Source organism: Hyalella azteca, unplaced genomic scaffold (assembly GCF_000764305.2).
Source record: "Hyalella azteca isolate HAZT.00-mixed unplaced genomic scaffold, Hazt_2.0.2 contig4197, whole genome shotgun sequence".
NCBI classification, from domain to species: domain Eukaryota; kingdom Metazoa; phylum Arthropoda; class Malacostraca; order Amphipoda; family Hyalellidae; genus Hyalella; species Hyalella azteca.
This window is the reverse complement of record NW_025934420.1, coordinates 245,128-267,738: the sequence shown is the minus strand read 5'-3', so window position 1 is coordinate 267,738 and position 22,611 is coordinate 245,128. Positions and strand designations below refer to the sequence as shown.

At 39.0% G+C, this 22,611-nt stretch overlaps 2 protein-coding genes across 3 annotated transcripts; both read left to right on the top strand.

Moving 5' to 3' along the window:
• The first annotated feature begins 275 nt into the window (after positions 1 to 275).
• On the top strand, positions 276 to 11,502 carry LOC108677320 (GPN-loop GTPase 2). Of its 2 annotated transcripts, XM_018165538.2 has the most exons (9): positions 5,048 to 5,630; positions 6,197 to 6,316; positions 7,119 to 7,292; positions 7,517 to 7,700; positions 9,077 to 9,282; positions 9,847 to 9,961; positions 10,307 to 10,499; positions 10,696 to 10,804; positions 11,126 to 11,502. In XM_018165538.2, the coding sequence occupies exons 3-9, from the start codon at positions 7,284 to 7,286 to the stop codon at positions 11,342 to 11,344; spliced, it is 1,035 nt and encodes a 344-aa protein (XP_018021027.1). In that variant the 5' UTR covers positions 5,048 to 5,630; positions 6,197 to 6,316; positions 7,119 to 7,283; the 3' UTR covers positions 11,345 to 11,502. The 2 variants fall into 2 exon arrangements, 1 of the variants encoding a protein (XP_018021027.1); XR_001931248.2 differs by lacking the exons at positions 7,517 to 7,700; positions 9,077 to 9,282; positions 9,847 to 9,961; ... (1 more) ...; positions 10,696 to 10,804; positions 11,126 to 11,502 and having other exon boundaries at positions 276 to 5,630; positions 7,119 to 7,287.
• A 1,771-nt stretch (positions 11,503 to 13,273) lies between these two features.
• Positions 13,274 to 22,466, top strand: LOC108677316 (calcium-independent phospholipase A2-gamma). The gene is made up of 6 exons (XM_018165532.2): positions 13,274 to 13,296; positions 17,755 to 18,168; positions 18,498 to 19,075; positions 19,282 to 19,893; positions 20,156 to 20,543; positions 21,571 to 22,466. The coding sequence occupies exons 2-6, from the start codon at positions 17,832 to 17,834 to the stop codon at positions 21,828 to 21,830; spliced, it is 2,175 nt and encodes a 724-aa protein (XP_018021021.1). The 5' UTR covers positions 13,274 to 13,296; positions 17,755 to 17,831; the 3' UTR covers positions 21,831 to 22,466.
• The last annotated feature ends 145 nt before the right edge of the window (positions 22,467 to 22,611 follow it).

Sequence of the window (22,611 nt, the reverse complement as noted above, 5' to 3'; positions counted from 1 at the left end):
AAGTTGCATTGATATGTTTTAAAAATGTTTTATTATCATTAAATGTTAATGAGTAAATCCCAATAGCAGAACAATAAATATTAAGAGATTTCTAATAATTTTGGCCATTGTAGCGGCTAATGTAGCGCGCTACATTTTACTGTAGCGGTAGCGCCCGTTACAATCTAGTGGGTGTAGCGGTAGCGTCCGCTACATTTAGAGCATGTAGCGGTAGCGGTAGCGCCGCTACATTTCCAAGTAGCGCTTCCCAGCTCTGTATATTTGTGTATATTTTTCCACCTTTTGAGTTGGTTAAACTTGGTAATTATGTACAAAACATAAACATTTTTGGCACTTACATAGTGTACATTTGTTTAGAAACAACTCATATGAACTGTTGAATAAGACACAAGCTTTTGAGCTGTTGAGAGGAGAATGTTTGCAAGGCAAGACACATTTTGGTTGTTGCATTGTGTCTTGCCCCACTTGTGGTCATTTTTGTCTCATTCTGGAATGCATTTCAGGTTGTAATGGTATAAGGTTTGAATGCTTGCTGCCTTGAAAGTTGCTTCTTTCTTGAGGTTGCCTGCCAATAACAATAAATTTGATAGAAATTATCATTGATATGACAGAGCTCACTAGCACCATCATAGGATTCTCACTTCCCTTCACTCTCCATCATCAACATACAAGATGCTGAACCTCTCTTCTCTCAGTTTCCCTGTATGTTATGTATGATCATTCCATACTTTGATATTGCCAACCCTAGCACAATATGGCACTGGCTGTGATGCTGTTATGTTGTTTCTTTTACTGTATAGCAGTGAATATTGCATATTTTCTTTTACATCTTCAAACTTAATACATATAGAGTATATCAGATTTGTTAGGATTTCATCATTTCTCTTTGTTTTAGGTCTTGCACAAATATATAATGCAAATGAATGAGTGGCCAGAGGGTTAGAAATGTATAAAGCGCCTTCCTCAGGTTTAGATGTCAATAATGGAGTTGATATATATATAATGAATTTCTGCAAAGGTGCATGTAAAAAAGTGACTTGTTCATTTTTATTTTACAGAAAAGAAAATAAATCTGTGTCATGGGAGTCAAGGGGCTATGGAGACTCATAGAAGAGGCCGGAACTCCGGTGCCTTTAGAATCACTGGAAAATAAAGTACTTGCAGTAGATGTTTCTATTTGGTTGCACCAGGCGGTTCGTGGCTTCAGAGGCATTGGTGGAGAGACGGTTGCCAACGCACACTTACTCACGTTATTTCATCGAATATGCAAGCTTCTTTATTTTGGCATAAAACCAGTGTTTGTATTCGATGGGGGAGTTCCACACCTCAAGAAGCAAACACAATCATTGCGACGCGTGCGTCGAGAAGCTGCAGCTAACAGAGCTGACCGTATCCGTGAGAGACTTCTTAACAACCTCCTGAAGAGTCACGCAGTTCGTCATGCCCTCGGTAGAACGGGACCCGCACCTTCTCAGCACAAAGTGGTGCCAGCTCCTAAAACGCGCCAGAAAGACATGTTCGAGTTGCCTCCTCTGCCTGAAGGTCAAAGTTTTGGAGATGAAGCATTAAAAAATAAAGTCGAAGAAATCTCGAGCGATGAAAATGGAGAGTACTCTGAGAAACCCAGGAAACGGGGGAAGGCTTTTCATTATAAAAATCTCCATAACTTCGACTTGGACAGTGAACAGTTTCGTTCGTTACCAATCCAAAAGCAGCACGAAATTTTAGTCGAATTGCAAGACTCTAGGAAAGACAACTCATGGGCTACAATTAACAGCATGCCTTCGGAGTCATCAGGATTTGCTACTTACCAGATGGACAGGCTTCTGAAGCGCTTCAAGTTTCAAACAACAATTGACAGCGTGAGATCCGCTATACAGCAAAAAAAGTCGGAGGAACTGGAAAGAGAATTATTTGGTGACCTGGAAAAGCATGTCAGTCAAACGCACAAGATTGCTTCTGAAGACTTCGCTCACAGCATTTTTATCACTAAAGAAAGGGACACTACGAAGGATGAAGAACCTGTCAAACCAAGAAAGGTAGACAAAGGCAAGTCGTTGATGAAAAAGCCTCAGAAAGATTTTCTTCAGGAGCTGATGAAAGAAGGAATTTTCAAGAACCCTAATAAATGTTCGTCTTACTGTAATACTGATGACTCGTCAGACGAAGAATTTAGTGACGATAAATATTCTGACAGTCAGGAGACCAGAGATGAAGCGCTGGTGCAGGTAATGAATTATGCGTTGAGTGATAACAATGGCTTGACTCAAGATGAAATATTGCGTCTGATCCAGCAGTCGAAACAGGAAGCTGATACCATGATTGAAAGTGACGATAGTAAGCCAAGCACCTCGCGCAATGCTTCTGGGGTTGTATGCAATGCAGATGTCAATGCATCGGATTCTGATGACACTGATGACTTTGTCGAAGTTGACGAGCCTGAAACCGATATTTCAGGTGACCTGGGTGCCGGAATCGAAACTGCGATAGGAAAAGCTTCTGCGTTGGAGGAAATATGTCCTGTGTCGCACAACAGTGAAAGTGACGGAGATGGCAACAACATCGATGCCCTCAGATCTTCGAACTCCAGTAGCTTGTATATTAAAATTGTGCAGCATAGACTAGACGACATCATTCAAGTAGAAGATAAGTCACTTGGCAAAGCTAAAGTAGATACTCGCAGAAAGAATAGTGTCTCAGGAATGTCACCTGGTAGTTTGGACGAAAAGCAGAAATCTTCCATACAGAATAGTTTGGCCCTAAGCATCGATGTCTCTAAACCCAAATTGTTTGAAGAAGACATCTTTGCTGACATATTTTCCTCTTCTTCATCGAACACAGAACCTAATAAAGAATCAAACAATACTCCAGCGCCTTCATTGCTGGATGAAACCAAGCGCACTCGTGTCAAATTTGTTCAAAATCACAGGAAAAAATTAATGGCGAATGACAAATCAAATAGTGTCCAGGAAATTGTTGCCATGGAGCAAAATTCATCGGAAACTAAAGTCTCTACAGTTCGAGTAAAGAATGGTAGCTACACTGAAGAGAATATTAAGAAAAAAATTGATGACCTTGTCAAAGTTCAGCTCGAAAATATGCTAAAAACGTCTGGATTCCCCTCTTCTATCAATGAGTCAGTTTCGGGAGCATTGCAATCGAGTACCAATTCGGAGAATTGTCAATCTTTGGTTGCATCAGCCGCTCCTTTCCCTATAAATTTATCACTGCACGAACGCTCTGAAAAAACTCAGAATAGAAACGAATCCGATGATGCCGGAAAAAATAATTCCATTCCATCAATGTCACAATTTAATCATTCCATTGAGTCACCAGAAGCTATTGCTGAAAATTCTGGTGTAGATTCGTATGATGACGACGACTTTATTGAGGTACATGAACCAATTAGTGAATCCCGCTCTTTATCATCTGAAGAAACTCGTGACCCCACATCAACACCAATTAAAAGAAGCGGCGCCAGCTCTGTTGATGCAAACGATGCTGCCCCGACTGGCAATCTTAAAAACGGCGAAAATCTTTCTCGGAAAATTTTCACTACAATCACAAAAATATCAGGAGTTTCAACAACAGCTGCTTCTTCCTCCACCAGCGAAGCGGTAGATAAAACTGTTCAGAACGCTTCTGCGCCGGCGTATGTTGTCAAGTCGGCTGATGAATGCAATTTCGACACTGACACATCCGCTGTGAATGCTGAAGTTGGATTCGCTGGTCCTAATGAAGATGATCTGAAGAAAATTGAACAAGAACTTGCAAAAGAACAGAAGAGTTTGGTGGCACAAGCCCAGAAAGGGGATCGAATCGCGTCTAATCTCTCGCAGCAAATGTACACAGATGCCCAAGAACTGTTGCAGCTTTTTGGCTTGCCTTACATAGTGGCACCTATGGAAGCAGAAGCTCAATGTGCATTCCTTGACGACGTCAAGCTTACGAATGGTACCATAACCGATGACTCGGATGCTTTTCTTTTCGGTAGTAAGCACGTCTACAAAAATTTTTTCAATCAAAGTCAGCACGTTGAGCTATACAAGTTGGATAACATTCGAACTCAGTTCGGGTTAGATCGAGAAAAGCTCATAACTTTAGCGCTATTAACCGGGAGCGATTACACCATGGGCATTGAAGGTGTCGGGGCCGTCTCAGGAATGGAGATACTCTCCGAGTTTCCCGGCACAGGGATAGAAATATTGCGGAACTTTAAAAAATGGTGGATATCGGTTAACAGGGGCGTGTCTGTGTCTAAACCATCCAAGCTCCGTGAGAAGCTTTATAAAGTGTACCTTCCAGAAGGTTTCCCCAACGACGAAGTCTACACTGCTTACATCGAACCTGCCGTTGATCGGTCACGAGAAAAATTCGAGTGGTCTGTTCCGAACACGGATGCGTTGAGGGAGTTTACAGCTGATAAACTTGGCTGGAGCCGATCGAAAACTGACGAGATTTTGATACCTGTCATGAAGCGTTTGAGCGTCAAGTCTTCACAAACGAGGATTGATACGTTCTTCAACAACGTGCGCCTTGTGAAGGACACGAAGGTTACCAGTAAGCGACTGCAAGAGGCAATTGCTAGGTCCCGAGGTGATATTATTCAAACTTCGCCGCAACCTAAGGATAATTTGATGGCAAAAATTGCTCGAGATCAAAAGGCTAGCAAGAAACCCAGGAAAAGACGCCTGGCGTCTGAAAATGTTAGTGATGTTAGTGAAAAAGCGACGGATGGCATGACGCCTAGGTCGAGGATTGCGAAGAAGCCTCGTGTTAAGCCTATAAACAATGTTCCTTCATCTACAAATGCAGCAAGAAACGCCAATAATTCATCAGTCTCTCCATCGCCATCCATTTCTGAGAAACAACGTCTGTCTACACAAGAGAAGAAGGAAGAAATATTCAATCATCTGCTCAAGAAAAAGGAGGAAATTACTCAGCGGAAAGCTGCGGAAGCAGAAATGCTACGCAAGAAACAACAAGCTGCTATTGTGCTCAGAAGCAAAATTCTCAAAGGAAAGAAAGATTGAAAAAATGTATCGCCAATTATGCTTAACATTTTGATGTCCCAGAGCGGTTAAATTCATCCCTGCGAGTTTCACATATTTTTTGGCTTCTCCCACACTTTTGTTCGATTATTGTGTATGTTCATTTTTATTGGTTAGTCGTCTAGGCGCGTCAGTATCATGTTGTAATTGAACAATTTTACATTTATGAAAGTTCTCATTTGAACCGAGTATATTTGCAGATTTTTGTTTGCAACTTCGTGTGAAAGCATCGGCTGTGCAGTGAAGGTTCAAATTCATATCAATATCCTAACAACGTAGGACTTTCAACCTCGCCTCTTTGCCACTTGACTCCCATTGCCTCAGAAACTTTGTGTTCTCCTGTTCCTGCATCAATCAGTTCAAAGATTTGTTCTTAAGTCATATTAGCAATAAAGTTTCGGTAGTAGACTGGAGCGTTCGTTGCATGGCGGCGCTCAACGATTCTCTGCGCTCGTGTGTCTTGGACTCGGAAACTTCGCAGTCGAGTTCCCGCAGCTGCCGACCACCTTCTGTAAGGACAGCCACCTTCGCTACTCACGTGTCCGGAGACAAAGTTGATTGTGCAGTTATTGAGTACAGGTCAGTTAAAATGATGTTTTGTTGCTCGTTTCGTTCATCATTAATTGTTGTTTATGTATCATGTACACGTTTCAGATTCATTTGAGGTCGACTTTATTATTGTATACAACTGCTCGGTTGAACTGAATCCTCGAAATTTCTTGTGCTTCCTACATTAGAATTAAAAATTTTATCGCGTCCGAGATACATGTTCCCATTAGTTGGAAATCTGTGCGTTGATTGACCATTCCGCTTGTGAATATGTATCGTTTAATTGATGGGTTCTTTAGCTATAACGCATTGTTATTTAAATCGATCTCGATAAGAACTGCGGAATTCAAATGCATTATTACCCTTAATCTACTGGCGGTAACTTTTGTTGCCTGACCTTCTGATGCAAGTAGCATTGAAGACTTGATGTATCTGTAAACAAAGCGTTTAATAGCATCGTCTGTTCAACTATGATCGGACTGGGAAAGGGCGTATCGGGACTACATCCACTTACTGCTTGCTATGTGAGAAAGAAAGCGTGTCACTATTTAGACCATATGAGCAATTTATTTTCCTGAGTGTGGATGTCGTTGCAGCAATCGAGTGTTCGTGACGGTCACCTCGGTTGGCCGCGTTGGCAACCTGTTCCTGGTTCAACGCGAGACGCCCCAACAGACGCCGCTGCTAGCCTCCACCACCGCCATCTACAACGTACGGTGAGACGCGCTCTGCAACATCGTCTCTAACTTGCGTTTAGTTGTCATTGGAATGAATACTGAAAATGTTTTCCTTCTTCTTGCAATGAGTATTCATATTAGTTATGAATTTTGCATAGAAACATCACAATGCATATTATTTGCATGGCAATAAATATAAATAAGTCCTGAATTTGCTTATTACCATTCACTTTATTTGCGTTGAAATAAATGTACCTATATCAGTCGATCATTTTGCCCCCTTATCAACCACGTAATTTAACAAATCCATAAATTTTATTGTATGCTGTATGCACACATGAATACTCTCAATTCATGAAAATTTGATTTAGGAAAAGGCAAGTATTTTGGTCGTTGCCTTCAGTCCACGAAACTTGCCAGGGAAAAAAATAGAAAAGACATTTCAAGGCTTTCAAGCTAACCCCTACGTTACTCAGGAAAAATAATTGCCGAAATTTTACTATCCTTTCAATCAGTTACCTAAAAGTTGCCAAACTGATCTCGAATGGGCAATGAACAATCGAATTTCCAGCCATCACAATAATTCTTGCACTGAATTAATGTTAAGCAAGGCAGGACCCGATCAAACTCCAATTTTACTAAGAGCCTTCAATCAACATTCATTTTAAAATTATATGGAAATGTTGATTATTTTATTTATATAATGATATTTGTAATTAATTGAGGGTGGAATCAAACTACAATAACGGTTGAAATTTTAAATACGGTGCCTGCTCAAAACTATACATAATTATTATCCCTTATTCATTTCAAGTTTTAACATTGGAATATCTGACTGAAGGTGCATACTTGGGAGCGAAGAGTCCTCGACCGTGCTCAGTGTTCGCGCTCTGGCCGAGCTCCTGGCAACCAATAAACCAATTCTGCTGAGCTTAACGCTGCCTTGCTTGCCGCCGCGCACCGAGCTCGCTGCCCTGGCCCACTCCATCAACCAACATCTTCGTGCATGATAGAGGTGCGTGGTTCATCTACTAACGCGATCTGCAATCTTTAACCAAAAATATAATCTATGATTGGATTTAAACAATGCTCTAGTTCTCTCTCTTGCTTTGTCTTTCGACGAATGCCTTTTTCGTTCCGACATTATGGTGAAAAATACTATTTTAAATTTGCTATATCAAGATTTTACAATGCTGGCAGTACTATCGAGTAATAAACTAATTTAATCCAATTTTCCAGGACATACAAAGTTACCCACACTATTTATTTCGACCACATAGTGCAATGGAGGAAACCTTGAGCCACTCGTCCAGTTTTGGACAAGTGGTGATCGGACCTCCAGGCTCCGGCAAGACGACTTACTGTCAAGCTATGGCAACGCTGCTTACTGAGCTCGGTCGTAAGGTGGCCCTTATCAATCTAGGTGAGTTACTCTCTGATTCGTGGCTGTGTTACCTAATTTAAGTGAGTTATTCTGCGATAGCTTGCTGTGTTCTGTAAATTTTGTGAGTTACTTAGTGCGTCGTCGCTGTGCTGCCTTCAAATGAGTCTTAGTATCGGACTGCTAGAGATTTTTTTTTGTCAAGATTCCTAGTTTTCTTGAATAGAAGGCGGAAAGAACGGTATGACTTTTTATGTTCTTAAACTGTTGCAAATAGCTTCTCTCCCGCTAATAATATTAAATATAATATGGATTGCTGCTAAATACTAGGCGAAACTAAAAAAATACGGACGAGTAAACTGCCATCTGAGCCGTAATGTTTCGAGGTGACGTGGTTTTCTCTGCTCATCACGCTCAACTAGGTACAAGGTATTTTACCACGTTTTTCTTAGTTTCCCTTCTTCTCTGTCTGTCATCAAAAATTCAAAGCTTAATTTATAGCACTTCTAAAAATCCTAGAAACTTGAAATTTGGCATGCATGCTTATGCTGCCTAACAATTAAAGATTTTATCATCAGAAGTAATAATTAAAAAATTATTTTTTCTTTTTAATTTTTTTATAATAAAATTTAAAAAAAAATTCACGGTTGGGAATCGATTTTTTTTTTGTCAAATATCCAGACTTGCCAACCCTGGAAAATGATTTGAATTGCTAAAATAGCTAAACTAAAATGCAGAAAATAAATAAATGTAAAAACCATTTTAAAAAACCACGTTTCTCTGGTGGTTACAAAACTCAAAACAATGAAATAAAACAAAAAACTTTTAAAAACCACGTTTTCTTAACGGACAAAAAAGAAAAACATTAACTCTTACATAACATTACATAACATTCTACATAACTTTAATGTTATGTAAGAGTTGATGTTTTTTCTTTTTTGTCCGTTAAGAAAACGTAGCTTTTAAAAAAAATTATTTGTTTTATTTACCTATTAAAATGGCTTGAGTTGCACGAGCTTAATTACCGTGAATTGTAAATTGACAGGAAAATCGCTCTATCAATGCCACACTACGAGAGCATTTATTTATATTAAGGCTCAGCAAGAATTCGCATGTAGATTCCTTTGAATTTTACTTTATAAATATGCCAAAAATCTATTTCCATTGCTGAAATCGAATCCTGAATTGAATTTCTCTGACTTGTCTTTTAATTCTTTTGAATGTGATTATTTATTCCTAATAATATCTCCTAAAACTCCTTAACTTAACTCATGGTCTACTTCTGAATTATATGAATTTACCTGACCTGGCATCATTTCCATACTTCAATTTAGGCATACTATTTTTTCACTGAAACCCCTGAATAGCCATTTATTTCCAGTTATGCTTGATTATAGTTTTCAATGTTGATTTTTTAGACCCGGCAAACGACACGGTGCCGTACGAGAGCAGCGTGAGCGTCACGGAACTGGTGCAGATGGAGGAGGTGATGGCAAGTCAGGCCTTGGGCCCCAACGCTGCTTTGCTCTACTGCATGGAGGCGCTGGCGTCCAACACCGACTGGCTGCTCGACAAGTTGAAGTCTCTTGCCGGCCACTACCTCATCTTCGACTTTCCTGGTCAAGTGAGGCCTCGCTCAAGCTTTCTGGTTGATCGAATTGTCTGCTTTTGATCATACTTTCTGACCAAAATGGCGCAGTATGGCCGTTCTACCAATCGGTAGAACGGTACCAATACCGATATGCATTCAACTTGAGAACTATTGTTCTGTGAACCTCAAACAATACACACTTGTTGTAATAACTAAAAATCAACATGGTCGTGGGTTTGGGTAAATTTTTCTATTTTTGCATTGAAAGTGCAGTCTATGTATGCGAGTTACTATGGTGACGAAAATTTAATGCCAGTCTGGGCTATTGAATAATCTACAAAATCTTGTTTTGCAGAGTTGCCATGTTCGATTTTACCTTCACCGATTACTACTACCTTTTCCTATTTTGCTAGCATGCAGGCAAACTCATCTTTGAGATGATATTTCTCGATTGCCGTTTCATTTTTGCTCTTGTCAATAAGATTACAACATTTCATGGATGGTGCCGAGGTTTAAATTTGGTTCTATCACGCATGCGTAACCAACATGTCTTAAAAGGATTTTTTTTAACGTTTTCAATTGAATGACATCATCCAGGCCGAGCTTTACACTCACCACACGATGGTGCGAGATCTTCTTCGTACCCTCGACTCAGCCAACATCAAACTCTGCTCTGTACATCTCGTGGACGCTCACTACGCCAACGAAGCAGGTGAACAGCAGGTTATTAGTTATTACAACAACTGTGTACTGTTGTGACTGGTTTTTATTGTTGCCCTGTGGTATATTCCTCTACTGGACTGCTGCTCTGACTGGATTTCACCATCGTTGTTAAGCGTCATTACCATATACAAATAATCAGCTGTAGAATTTAGTCAGTATGAACTAACACATTTGGTGTACAGTAGTTACTGAAACCAACAGAAGTGAATATTGCTCTATTTGTTCATTTGATAATTTGGAAGGCACAAATTCAAATTAATGAAACGCATATTATTCCTAATCAGTCGATGTTTATTTGTGATAAGAGCGACATGAGTCTTGTTCAACACAACAGGCAAGTACCTGTCTGCTCTACTGGTCACTCTCACTAGCATGCTACAGTTGGAGTCGCCTGCGGTCAACCTGCTGTCTAAAGTTGATCTGGTGGACAAGTATGAGGCTCTGCAGATGCCGCTTGAATTCTATACAGAGGTCTTGGACTTGAATTATTTGCTGGACCAGCTACATGATTCTCCTTTCACGAAGCGGTGAGTCTTAAGTCAGGTTATAAATAAGCACATTAACTTCGTTGCTAATAACACGATGGATAGTATATTAAATTCAAGAAATTTTTTCGAAAGTCATTGCATTGCAGTCCAGTATTGAAAGTTGCCAAACACATGACTGCAAAGTGTTTATAAGTGGATGATACGATGAAAATTTCTTTGATTTTGTCTACCGCAGTTACCGCAAGCTGAACAAAGCGATGGCCGAGCTTGTGACCGACTACGCCTTAGTTTCCTTCATTCCTGTCAGCGCTCAGAATAGGAGTACCCTCATTAATGTCATGAAGGTAAGCCCAAAGCTCTGATTCTATTGATCAAACAAACTGTTGATTCGATTGAAGGGACTATCGTAGTGCCTTTGCCCGCCTAGCATTTTGTGTTGAAGTGGATATGCACTACACACTTATTAGCCCAACTTGTACACGTCGCTATACTAAAGTGAGTATTCTTTGCAGCTCCGTTCAGCTTTCAAACCATGAACTATGCTCAATATAATATTAAGGCAAGTAGGGATTTAGAAAACTTTTATTAAATGTTCATTTAATCAATTATATGGGTTCTCAACAAAAGCCAAGAAGAGTATAAAATAATATCTGTCATATCTACAGGCAGTAGACAAAGCGAATGGATACATATACGGTAACAAAGAGGAGCGCAACATCCAGCGGCTGTTGTCGTGCGCCGTGGGGGCAGAGTTTGACCACGAGAGGATAGGGAAGGTGAGGGATCTGTACCAAGGTGGGGGGCACAGCGATGCTTCCGAGGAAGACGAAGAAGAACAACGGCTCCTGAACGCCTACGCCACTCAGAACCCTAATGTCAAGTGAAGAACCTAGAGTCTGGTTATCATTCTTCCTTTCTGAAATCCGAATTCTGATGACATGACCTGATGACCTGAATTTTAACTCAGAAATATTGAGAACGCTGCATAACTGTGAATTCATATAATTTTGTGTTTGAACCGAAAATATAACTTATCTTTTCATACCCAATTTTATTCTCCATGTTGTTCAATATTGCGCAATTTTTGTTGCACGCTTGCCTCGGATTGGGATGGTTTTTCACAACGTGAGCTTAGAGACGGTTTGATGGCGCTATTTGCGTGAACGCGAGATCGCAATTGTCAACAAAGCTTCGTCCCTGCACTAAATGATACTTGGCTTGTAGAGCTCGTATATAAATCTATGTCAGAGGTTTCTGTGGTTCCCATAATTTCTAGTCATTGTTACTTTAACCCAGTTGGCATTCTAATGAAGCTATTTTTATCACGAATGCTCGTGCGTCAATTTTTTTTTTTTTTTGTCACTCTCTTAGTACGTCTAAAAAAAAACTAATAAGTTACAGGCAGAGCCGAGTTCCCTAATACAGTCGCTTGTTCTAGTTCCAAGCATCTTGTTCTCTCCGGCTCGGGTACGATATGGTGGTCAACATAATGTGTTGAATTATTCCGTCTAGATGCGTAGTGAGCAAATGACGTGCCTCGAAGGCCGGGGCGCCGGTGACGGACGCAATTGACCTCGCCTGTTGCACATGTCTATTAAAAAAATTACCTGTCATTACTCGGTGGACGATGTTCAATAATACTAGAATCTACGCATAATTTTGTATTTTTATTGGTAAAATTCCTGCATTTGGAAAGAATTAGAGTAATTTGTTTGGATTGTTAATGCCATCATTTCTAATTTTGTATCTCAATATCTGCACCTACGTAATTGCACAACCCATTTCGTTTTCATTTACTGCTTGCTTGAATTATGTTCTCAAAATATCCACTTTCGTCCCCAATATTTCTTCGGCTTGCTTTCTAGTCAATATTCTACCTACCTAGATATTGCGCACGTCTCTGCGTAACCGTGCTTAGTAGTGTCAAATTATTAACTAATCGTGTATCGTATTTTAAGTTTCCAAAATTTCTTTAAAACGCCAAATTATGGCATTAACGCAAAACATGTTCAAACGTAAATGACAAGGACACGAGGTTGTTTACGTTCAGTGTCTCAAGGTCTCTGCGATGCGTACATACTAAAATAGCAGTCTCGTCTACTACGCAAAACCATGGTCGCCTTCAATGTGGCAATGGTGAAGTGCGTTTCTAACAATTTTAGTACTGCTGTATCTAATCATTCTAATGGGGGCTATATTTGACGATCTACGTGCGTTATTCACAAATAAAAGTGTGATTTAAACTTCCACCATCGCTAGCACGGAACAAATTCTATAAATGTGAAAAACATTTTTTCCAAGTTGGATTTCGCTTTGAAATGAAGTATGCGTGTGATTTATTCAGCAATCCACGATTTGAACACCGATCAGTTTGTGTCAAATTTTGTATATTATTTTATTAAAATCGAAGCTTGATCAATCTCGAAGTGGTAACTTCCTGTTTGCTGGAAAATATTGTATATTGGGAGTATTATTGACGTATCATTGAGAAAACCCTACTAAATGATTAATTTTGTAAAAATTAGGTTTAGAATTGCTTTATGATAATTCAGGCCGTGCGCGTCATGCAATGATCTCAGGCTAGAGCGTTTCCTGGAGGTGTGGATCATTCTAGCCAATGATGAGCGATGGCATGATGTCGTTCTGAACTCGGATTGGTTGGCACAAATAGCAGCAATATTACGTCACGCTCTTGTATCACCCCACTGCGCGGCCACGGAACAGTCAGCTGCATTGGTAAACACAAGTTCTTGGGTGCAGAACTGTAGGTGGCGCGGGCCGCGGGCTAGGCTGTGCATCGTCGCAGTACAAAGGACGGAACTTCAAAAGCTCAGAGGTTTTTATAGCTTTTTCTATCTTGATAGCAAAGTAACATTTTAGTATGATGTACTTTTATAGTATTTTACAAAAAAAATATAAAGTATAATTCAATAATAATTGTATAGGTTAGGACAGGTTGTGGACGTTGAAACGTCACTTGCTTGCGTTGTGTAATACTGTTAGTTGTGTAATGTGTTGAGCATTATTTGTGCAAGCCATGATGATTAGATTGATCAATAATTCATCAAGGAAATCCCTTAGCATTGACTAGCAGACTAGGTACAAGACTATCTAGATTAGTACAAATTATAATTCTCATTTCATGCTTCTCATCAATTTAGCATTGAAAAGGAAAGATTACCTAGGTATTAATTCACCCTATAGCTATAGCCCATAGGCTAATGGCTATAGACTTATAGCCTATAGGTAGCTAATTTTTTAATGCTTTCAGTTTAGGCCCAGTGGCCAACTTTATCTCTAAGTTATGTTATTTAAGGGTTACTCATCTATCCTAATCTTATTGAGTTAGTGCATACTGTTTTTTTGCTGACTCCATCTCTGGTCATGTTTATGACTGATGAGGTTGAGGACTTGAGGTGACCTTCCAATACTGTACATAAAAAAAACAAATGTAGAAAAACTGTAAAAAGAATTATTTCTTGTGTTTTTTTTTTAATTGCCAACAAAAATATAGTTTTTCCTTTTTGTAAGAGTAAGGACTAAGGATCATCATCATACTCATAGTAATGATAGTAAGGCAAACTGCAGAATAGGACACTGGGCAAAAGCCACCCTTGAAGATGAAAATACCTGGGCTTGTGATCAATCTCACACATAGTAACAAATCAGAGATTTTTTATATTCAGTTCATTTTTAATTTCCTTATCTACTCAAGTCCAGGATTTAAAACAATTTCTTATTTATGATACCATAATGCTGGTATCCATGATACTATCTGGTCTATCTATAGGATTCAAAGAAAGAGTCTAAAAAGGTCTCTGCTCAGATACTATGATTTTCACACGTTTCTATGGCCCTTGACTAAGTTATTTAGTAAATATTAGAAAAATAAAAATTTTTGTTTGGAATTTTATAAGATTCCTAGGAAATGAGTTTATATAAATTTTACCCATGATTTTTGGAAAATTCTGCCCCTCCCAAAAAAAATTGATCCCATTCAAGAGTGTTTTCAGTTTTTAGCGCATTTTCTCTTTTATGGAAGAAGGCGCTGTTGTGCTTGTCATGTCCGTCTGTCTGTCCAACCATGACCACATTTTTGTCAACAATAAAATGCGCTCTCTGTTACTCACTGCAGTGAGTACTGAGTTATATTTTTGTTTGTTTACAGCTGTTTATACACAGGTTGTTACTGCCTGTTTTTCCAGTTTTAATCATAAATCTGCCCGACCCACGTTTTTTGGGGCGAGCCATAATTTATTTTCTACTTTTTAGTCCACAAGAAAAACGTGTTTTTTTTAAAATATTTTTAAGTATTTTATTTTCTCCTTTTTAGTCCGTTGCTGCATGGATCGATGATACGCAACGTCAGCGCCTGCTTGTCTATAATGTCAACGCCCGCACGTCATACTATATACATATATACTATATATATATACTTTACTCGATTAAGCTAATTTAGGTCTCTAATTGCAAGTTTTTATGATTGTATCTGAAATTGTTAGACAAAAATAGCCTGCATGCCGAATTTCAGATCTCTAGAGCAATCAGAAGTGGGCTAATTTTGTTGTCAATTTTAACAACAAACAAACAAACGTGAAGCTAAGCTAAGAAAAATGTTTTAATAAAAAATTTTTGTTTGAAATTTTATAAGATTCCTAGGAAATGAGTTTTTATAAATTTTACCATGATTTTTGGAAAATTCTGCCCCTCCCAGAAAAAATTGATCCCATTTAAGAGTGTTATCAGTTTTTATCGCATTTTCTCATTTATGGAAATGGTCTGTCCAACCATGACCACATTTTTTTCAACAATAAAATGCACTCTCTGTTACTCACTGCAGTAAGTACTGAGTACCGAGTTATATTTTTTGTTTATTTACAGCTGTTTATACACAGGTTGTTACTGCCTGTTTTTCCAGTTTTGGATTAGTTAATATTTTAGTGAAAATCCAGTTATTTAATCCTTTTAAGCTTTCCAAGTAGAAGTAGGTACTAGGTAGTACCGTAGTATACTGTAACCCTGCAGTAATTGTGCACTAAAAACTAACAAGATTGGTTGTGCTAGTCTTGTGCAGCATACACGTGTATGTCATCTACAAATCAGGTTTAAAAAATACCAGTATCTGAGCTTCAGCCATTGTTTATTTGAGTAGGAATTTTTTATTGTATTTAAGAAGATGAAAGTGTCTCTTCTTGAATAAAATTAGCAAAAACTAATTATAGTCAGATGGGGTAAGACAGGACCCAAATCACTAACAGGCATGTAGCATCTATACCATGAGCAAGATGTGGTTATGCAATGGGCTTCAAAGCTACAACTCAGACTTTTTGCATACAACATAGTTTTCTGTACAGATTAAAAAAAGTGAGCTGGTCCCATCTTACCCCATTGGGGTAAGATGGGACCAGGCTGGGGTAAGAAAGGACCAACGGGTAATTCTTATGTTACAAGGTTTTTAGTAAAAATATAAATCTGATATTCAATATTATCTATCTAGAAACACATTATTTGATTGAACAACCACTTGTTACTGTTTTGTGTTGCAGGAAGTCAACTCTAATATCAGTCACATTGGAGTTTTTGCCATGAGAAAACTTCATTAAGCATAGAAATAGTAGGTTGGATTTGATTCATTGTAGAGCACTGCCAAATGTTACATGTATATTCCATTAGGGTCATTGTCTGAAAATTTATCAAATTGGTAATAAAATAAATTGATAATAACTTAACCCTTTAGCGGGCAAGCATTGAATTATCCAGAAATTAAAATTTCAGAAACCATTTCAAGAAAGTAAGAAGTATTATACAATATATTTATTTCTATGAATTTTTGCAAATTTTGCCTATTTAGAATGGTTATTTTAAGCAAAAGATGAAAATTTTGACCAAAATACTCCATGTATACTTATGCACAATAATATATTCATTTAAAAGCTATTTTTGATAAACTATGGGGTAAAAGAAGACCATTTGTGGGGTATGACAGGACCATTCGTGGGATAAGATGGGACCACTTGTGGGGTAAAACAGGATCATTTAGTGGTTCCGTCTTACCTCATGTCCGGTCCTTTTTTACCCCATTTTAGAATAGTTGTCAGGCAGTGATGATAGCAGGTAGGAATGCCTAGTATGTCTCAAAAGTTGCTTGTTACTTGAGGTTACTTGCCTACATCCACAAACCTGGCCAAAAATTTTTTTGTAATCAGACACAGCTTATTTCCCAAATAGGGTTTACTATTTTGTGAACCTTCTTTACTTAGGTTTTCTTTGAAATTAACTAGAAATTCATTATTGCAGAAGAGGGTTGAAACAAACACTGCAATGATAGGCAATGATTGCTCTAACATATTCTTCTGTCAAATTAAATTGAGTGCAATTAGAATGCATGCCATGGGCTGGTGAAGGCTGCCCCATGGGGTTTCTTACCCCATGAAGGCTGCAATCCTGTCTTACCTCATTTGACTATACAACCTCTATGTTCAAAGAAGGAATATAAATGGTAATAATCAAAAGCACTAAAATTCACTGATATTGGCCTAAATAGTACAGATATTGCCCTAAATTAAAAGCAGCTTGCTTAGTATTAATTTGTATTAGAAAATAAAAGTAATTATTATTTTAAGCAATTTCAGCAGCCACAAAGTCAAATAATTACATTTATAGCATAAAATCATCACTAGTAACATGCAAATGAACAAAATTATCATGTCCAAAATTTGGCTGCATGGCATGCATAATTGGCTGCATGGCATGCATATGTAACCCATGGACTCTGAGGAGCTCCTGCTACACAGCCACACAAAACTGACAATCAGGCAACTTTGTGCATTTGTCTCAAATATTCACTGGAAAGCATGTAATAGAAGTACTTGAAATTAAGGCTTGTGATCCTGATAAATCACAATTTCATATGCGTTAATTACATATGTAATCCTCACAACCAATTTTTTTAAATTTGAAAGTTGAAGCAAACTTAAGGCCTGTTTTTTTAGAGCAAAATTTCTTTCATTTGGCTCTAAAATTCATTTTTTCAAGTCATTTCTTGCACACTTGGTACATTTCTTGACAGTGGCATAAATGCTAATCTTATCTCAGCTGATTCATGATTCATTACTACACACATAGGCATAGGTAATAATTTTATTTGCTTAATGATGAAATGTCCAGATCTGTTATGATCATTCTAGAGTTAAAAGTAGTTGAACAGTTTAATCATTACCCTTCTTTATTGATTCATTACATAAAATTGAATAAAGGTATTTTGGAAACTAATATATTTAATTGAATTTTTCAGAAGAATTTATAAATTAAAATAGTAAAATCTCTCAGACCTATCTAACAACTTGTCAATCCAGTCAGCTGCAAAATTTAATGGCTACATCATCAAGTCAACGTCAGTCTATTGTACAATGGCAACGTTTCATGACCCTTGTAAAGAAATACATTTATCTGCAACCAAAGAATTCAAGTGCGATAAATATCTTACCTGCACATCCAATGCTTAAATCTGCTGTATTAACCCAGCAAGAGTATACAGCTATTTGGCAAGCTCTAACAATTTGTGTTCATCAAGTTAGAGTGTTAAAAACTGCTGGTGATATTGTTAAAACTTCTACTATTCATCGAAGAAAAAGAAACACAAATTCCACAAACATTTGTGCTGATGCTGTGAGAGAATTTCTAAGTGATGGATGCATAACCAATAATGGTGAGTTTAGTTACATTTCTTCATATATATCTTGCTAAGGTCATATTTTTTTCCATTGGTGGAAAAATATCACTAAATCTATGTCTCTAACTGAAAGCACATGTCAAGCATTTTTCCCAAAAAGTATCGTGCTAGATGGTTCCATAGTCCATGCAAAATCTTGTCAAATTTGTAACAAAAACCAAAATTCTACCTAAGCTGCAATCAATTTTGCAATGAATAAATCTCATTTCTCTGGAGTGTAAGTGAAAATTGGCTGTATTTGGCTTACTAAATTTAGTAATTACTCCTAAGCTAATACTGTTAAGCGTTCTTTCTTACTTTCACAGAAATCAACAGTGCTAACAGTAATCATGCGGCCATCACTCCTCATCCTGGTGTTGCTACAAAACATGATACCAACTTGTATGCGTGTAGTCATCATCACATCATTAATGCACATATCTCCAGTGTTGCAAGTCCTACAGCCATGATCCAACACTCAGGCCGTTCATATATTCGGATATCTCAACCCCTCAATGTAAACAAGTCTACCTCTGCTGGTACAGCTTCCTGCCACGCTCCCAACAGAATCGTACCGGCTCCAACCTATACTTCGATGAGGTTTCCTCGTTCTCTGTCTTCTAAATCATCCAAGTCATATGATGAACCAAACGAAGAATTAAGTGGCAAACTCACAAATCTGTCTACCTCAGTTATCGCAACTCCCTCTGCTCCTGTTGTGCCTGAATTTCCTGACTCAGAGTTACAGAGAGCATTAAAAATAGTTAATTCGTACATACCCTTATCTCTGTCTCAAATAAGCCTCAGCTTCATGAGATCTGCTAAAAGTAAAAGCAATAATGTTCCGGTCAATCTTCCATCACGGCCTAAATGGTTGGACACGAAAAGAGATGTGGTTTCCAAGGTTAGTGCACTGTTTGTTTAAAATTCAGTTAGAGGTGTGTGCCTCTGATGTTAGGATTTGATGATAGCTATGTAAAAAATGCTCAGTTCATTCATATTATTATATATAATGTTAGTGTGTTTCACCTACTTAGATTTTTTCATATTGATTTAAATTTTTTTGTGTAATAAAAAACATGTTCTCAATTCTATATTACCGTATCACAGACGTCTGTAGATTCGCGCACGCGCCATTTGGTGCAAGGCTTAACGGTCGAAGGCGAGGGTGCGACACTGCGCCGTCTGTGCGACCTAAGCAGCCACCTTCGCACCTACCCAACGGCTTACACTGCCGCCGTCAAGCTGGGGGGCATAGGCCGAGTGCTGCGTATACTCGAGGCCACGAAAGACAAACACGTCGCCTTGGAGGCTAAGGTGGTATTAGGCCTCATGGGCTACTCGGGTCCGGTCTCAGGTCGAGGTCTTCGTATCCTCGCCATTGATGGCGGTGGAGTACGAGGGTTAGTTGCTATTCAGCTGTTAAGAAAGCTTGAGGAAGTCACTGGTAAAGCAGTGCACGAAATGTTTGATATGATCTGCGGTGTGTCGACGGGGGCAATCGTAGCAGTTCTTATTGGAATTCACCGACGGTCGCCCCTAGAGTGCGAAGTGCTCTACCGGGACCTGAGTGAGAAGGTATTCACGCAGACGACGTTACGCGGGGCCACGAGCCTGGTGATCAACAACAGCTACTATGACAGCAACGCTTGGGATAACATCTTGCGTCAAAACATGGGTGAAGCACCCCTCCTCCAAAGCTTGTCTTCAGGGCTGCCCAAGGTTGGTTTTCGATTGGTTGAAACATCCTTAGTACTCTAAAATGTACCAGATCCAGATTATATTAAGTTGATACAATTCTCTGACAATGAGACAATTTTTCCAAACGTAATGGTACAATTCAACTTTTCCCAGACGTGCAACATTGGCATAAATTGCATGCATTCGATGATTCATTTCCTTGGCAGCCCTATACATTACTTTTTTGTACAGTTATTTTCCTGCAGGTACATTGTGTCATATTAAGACAATATTACTGCTGCAGGTGTGCTTGGTTGCTTCTCACGCAGTTCGTTCACTGACTCAAGCGTACTTGTTCCGGAACTACGTTTTGCCGCACAGAGTTGCTAGTCACTATAGCGGCACGTCGCGAGCCCTTCTCTGGCAAGCCGTCAGAGCCTCTGCCGCTGCTCCTGGATATTTCTCTGAATTTCAACTGGACGATAAGGTTCTTATGGATGGAGGCATTATCGTCAACAACCCTGCAGCAATTGCTGTTCATGAGGCTCGGCAGCTGTGGCCGGACTCGTCTTTCCAGTGCGTCGTGTCGCTGGGCACGGGAAGATTCCAGCCTGTCGAGCCTGCCGCTTCTCTCTCCATGAACTGGGGCAATAAGCTGAGGAGCGTCATCAACAGCGCCACGGACACTGAAGGTACCAAAAGCTTTTTTTACTCCAAGCATGGAACGTTATTTGTAATTGATCGTCCTAGAATTTAGGTGAAATTTTGAATATGCTCGTTAAAGCAATCGACTAAAATGATTAAGGAAGTATGAATAACTACTCGAATAATGGCACCCCTAATTTCATTATTGGCTGTGCTGAAAGGGTGAAGGTTTGTTTGCATAGTACGATGGCTGTTGGTGCATGTTCCTTGGTACTCCTAATCATGGCAAACTCCCTCAAAATGAACTGCCCCAAATGAACAGTGTTCAGGGCAACGGGGATGGCGCGGGACATTAGCAGTTTGCGGCTGCCGTATCTCCATGACGTAGGGGAGGCTTGGGAGGTAAAAACTTCCAAGCTCGGGTAGTTACGTGTCAAATAGTTAGTGTTGTAACTGTTTTTGGGGTGTTAATTTAGCGCTGCAGATATTTTAGCAGTCGTTATCACGCGATTCTCTCAACAAATGTATTTAGAATCGGGCGGTCTCTCGCGTTACAATTCATTTTTCGGCCAAACCTGTGCTTTGCTGAAATCATTGTAGCTTCCCTGGATAATTGAATCGCTACTTATGAGACAGTATTCTTCGATACCCAAGCATTGCTGGATTGATTCTTGCTGACATTAGTGCCTGGAAAAGAGCACCAATAACTGGCCTTCACAAAAATCAGTATAATTTTTACAAGATCCAAACCTTTTCTTACATTTTTAATATCATTTATTCAAGTACACGTAACAATGACTATAATGACGTAAACATCAAATGAGCCATTTCATTGTCTTATCCCGAGTCTCCAGTATGCAGTTCAATGCCTGTGTGTAGCATTGTCCGATATCTTGACACCCATTAAGTTGAGCTTTGCCCGAACGACAGCCCTCATTGCATAACCTTCGGCGCGGTATGATCTGAAGCGCCCTTTGATCCTCTGATAATCTGAAGCACACAACATGTTCGTGCTTGGATCAATATTCCAGTTACCTAAACGTAAAAACAGTAATAAAATGTAATATTTTGCAGGTGTACACACCATCATGCACGACTTGCTGCCCGGCAATGTGTATTTCCGATTCAACCCTCACTTGAGCGACGAGTTTGGCCTGGATGAAATAAGACCAGACCGCCTGGCTGTCATCATGCGCGACACGGAACTTTACGCTCGTAAGAACGCGACCAAGTTCCAGGAAGCTGCAGCTGCTCTCTCACTGCAGAAAACGCCCTACCACAAAACCTTGGACTATATTAAGAAAGCACAATATTTACACGGCTTCGACTCATGAAGTGGGACGGATGAGTTTAACTCTTGGACTATTAAGCCTTGCATGCGCAATTGGGAGGTGTATGAGGAATTGTCTGTTATTCATTGTTTATCTAAGTTGCTTGTTATTTATTAACAACGATTATTAGCTTAGCAGCCATTATTATCAACCACCTATGTGCTATATTAATGAATTTTATCGTGATAATTGCATTTATTTATTATCTCTTAGAGACAGCTTCTAGCCATCTAGTCACAATTGTTTCAATTACAGTGCAATCGGCTACGTCTATTGACCTATACTATTTAAGGTGTATTCTAAAGAAGCAGGACAAATAGGAGTAAGCCTCGCTTTTAAGTTTCTTGCTTAACGCTTGTTTCTGCTGATGAATAAGCGACCGAAGTTGTGAAAAAGTTTAATTCTTCAAAAGAAAAATTTAATTCTTCTGTGTACGCTAAAAGTCATGATTTAATATAAATAACTACGTTAAAAATAACTGACAGCCTAAGTTAGTATCAAGTTCGAAAAGTGTAGTAGTAGTAGTATAATGGTTTGCTAGCGCTTCCGCTATCGAAAAATGTAATAGAAGCTTAAGCCTCAGCCAATAATCCAAATAAATTTTATAAATGTTTTATTAAAGTAAAAAATGAATCTATTCGCTGCTTAATGATTTGTGTCCTCCTTAATCAAAAGTTACGTATCAGGAAGGCATTCGATATCGAGCCATCATTGGTGCGCTGGGGTTGTTAATCGCTCTTTCCATCCAGATCAATCTCGTGTCTCTTGTATCAGTTCATTAAAC

Coding starts and splice junctions, on each gene's coding strand:
- LOC108677320 (XM_018165538.2), top strand. Junction 10,500..10,695: donor GATTCTCCTTTCACGAAGCG/GTGAGTCTTAAG, acceptor TGTCTACCGCAG/TTACCGCAAGCTGAACAAAG. Junction 10,805..11,125: donor CCCTCATTAATGTCATGAAG/GTAAGCCCAAAG, acceptor TCATATCTACAG/GCAGTAGACAAAGCGAATGG.
- LOC108677316 (XM_018165532.2), top strand. CDS start 17,832: ATGGCTACATCATCAAGTCAACGTCAGTCTATTGTACAATGGCAACGT. Junction 19,076..19,281: donor AAAGAGATGTGGTTTCCAAG/GTTAGTGCACTG, acceptor ACCGTATCACAG/ACGTCTGTAGATTCGCGCAC. Junction 20,544..21,570: donor CAGCGCCACGGACACTGAAG/GTACCAAAAGCT, acceptor AATATTTTGCAG/GTGTACACACCATCATGCAC.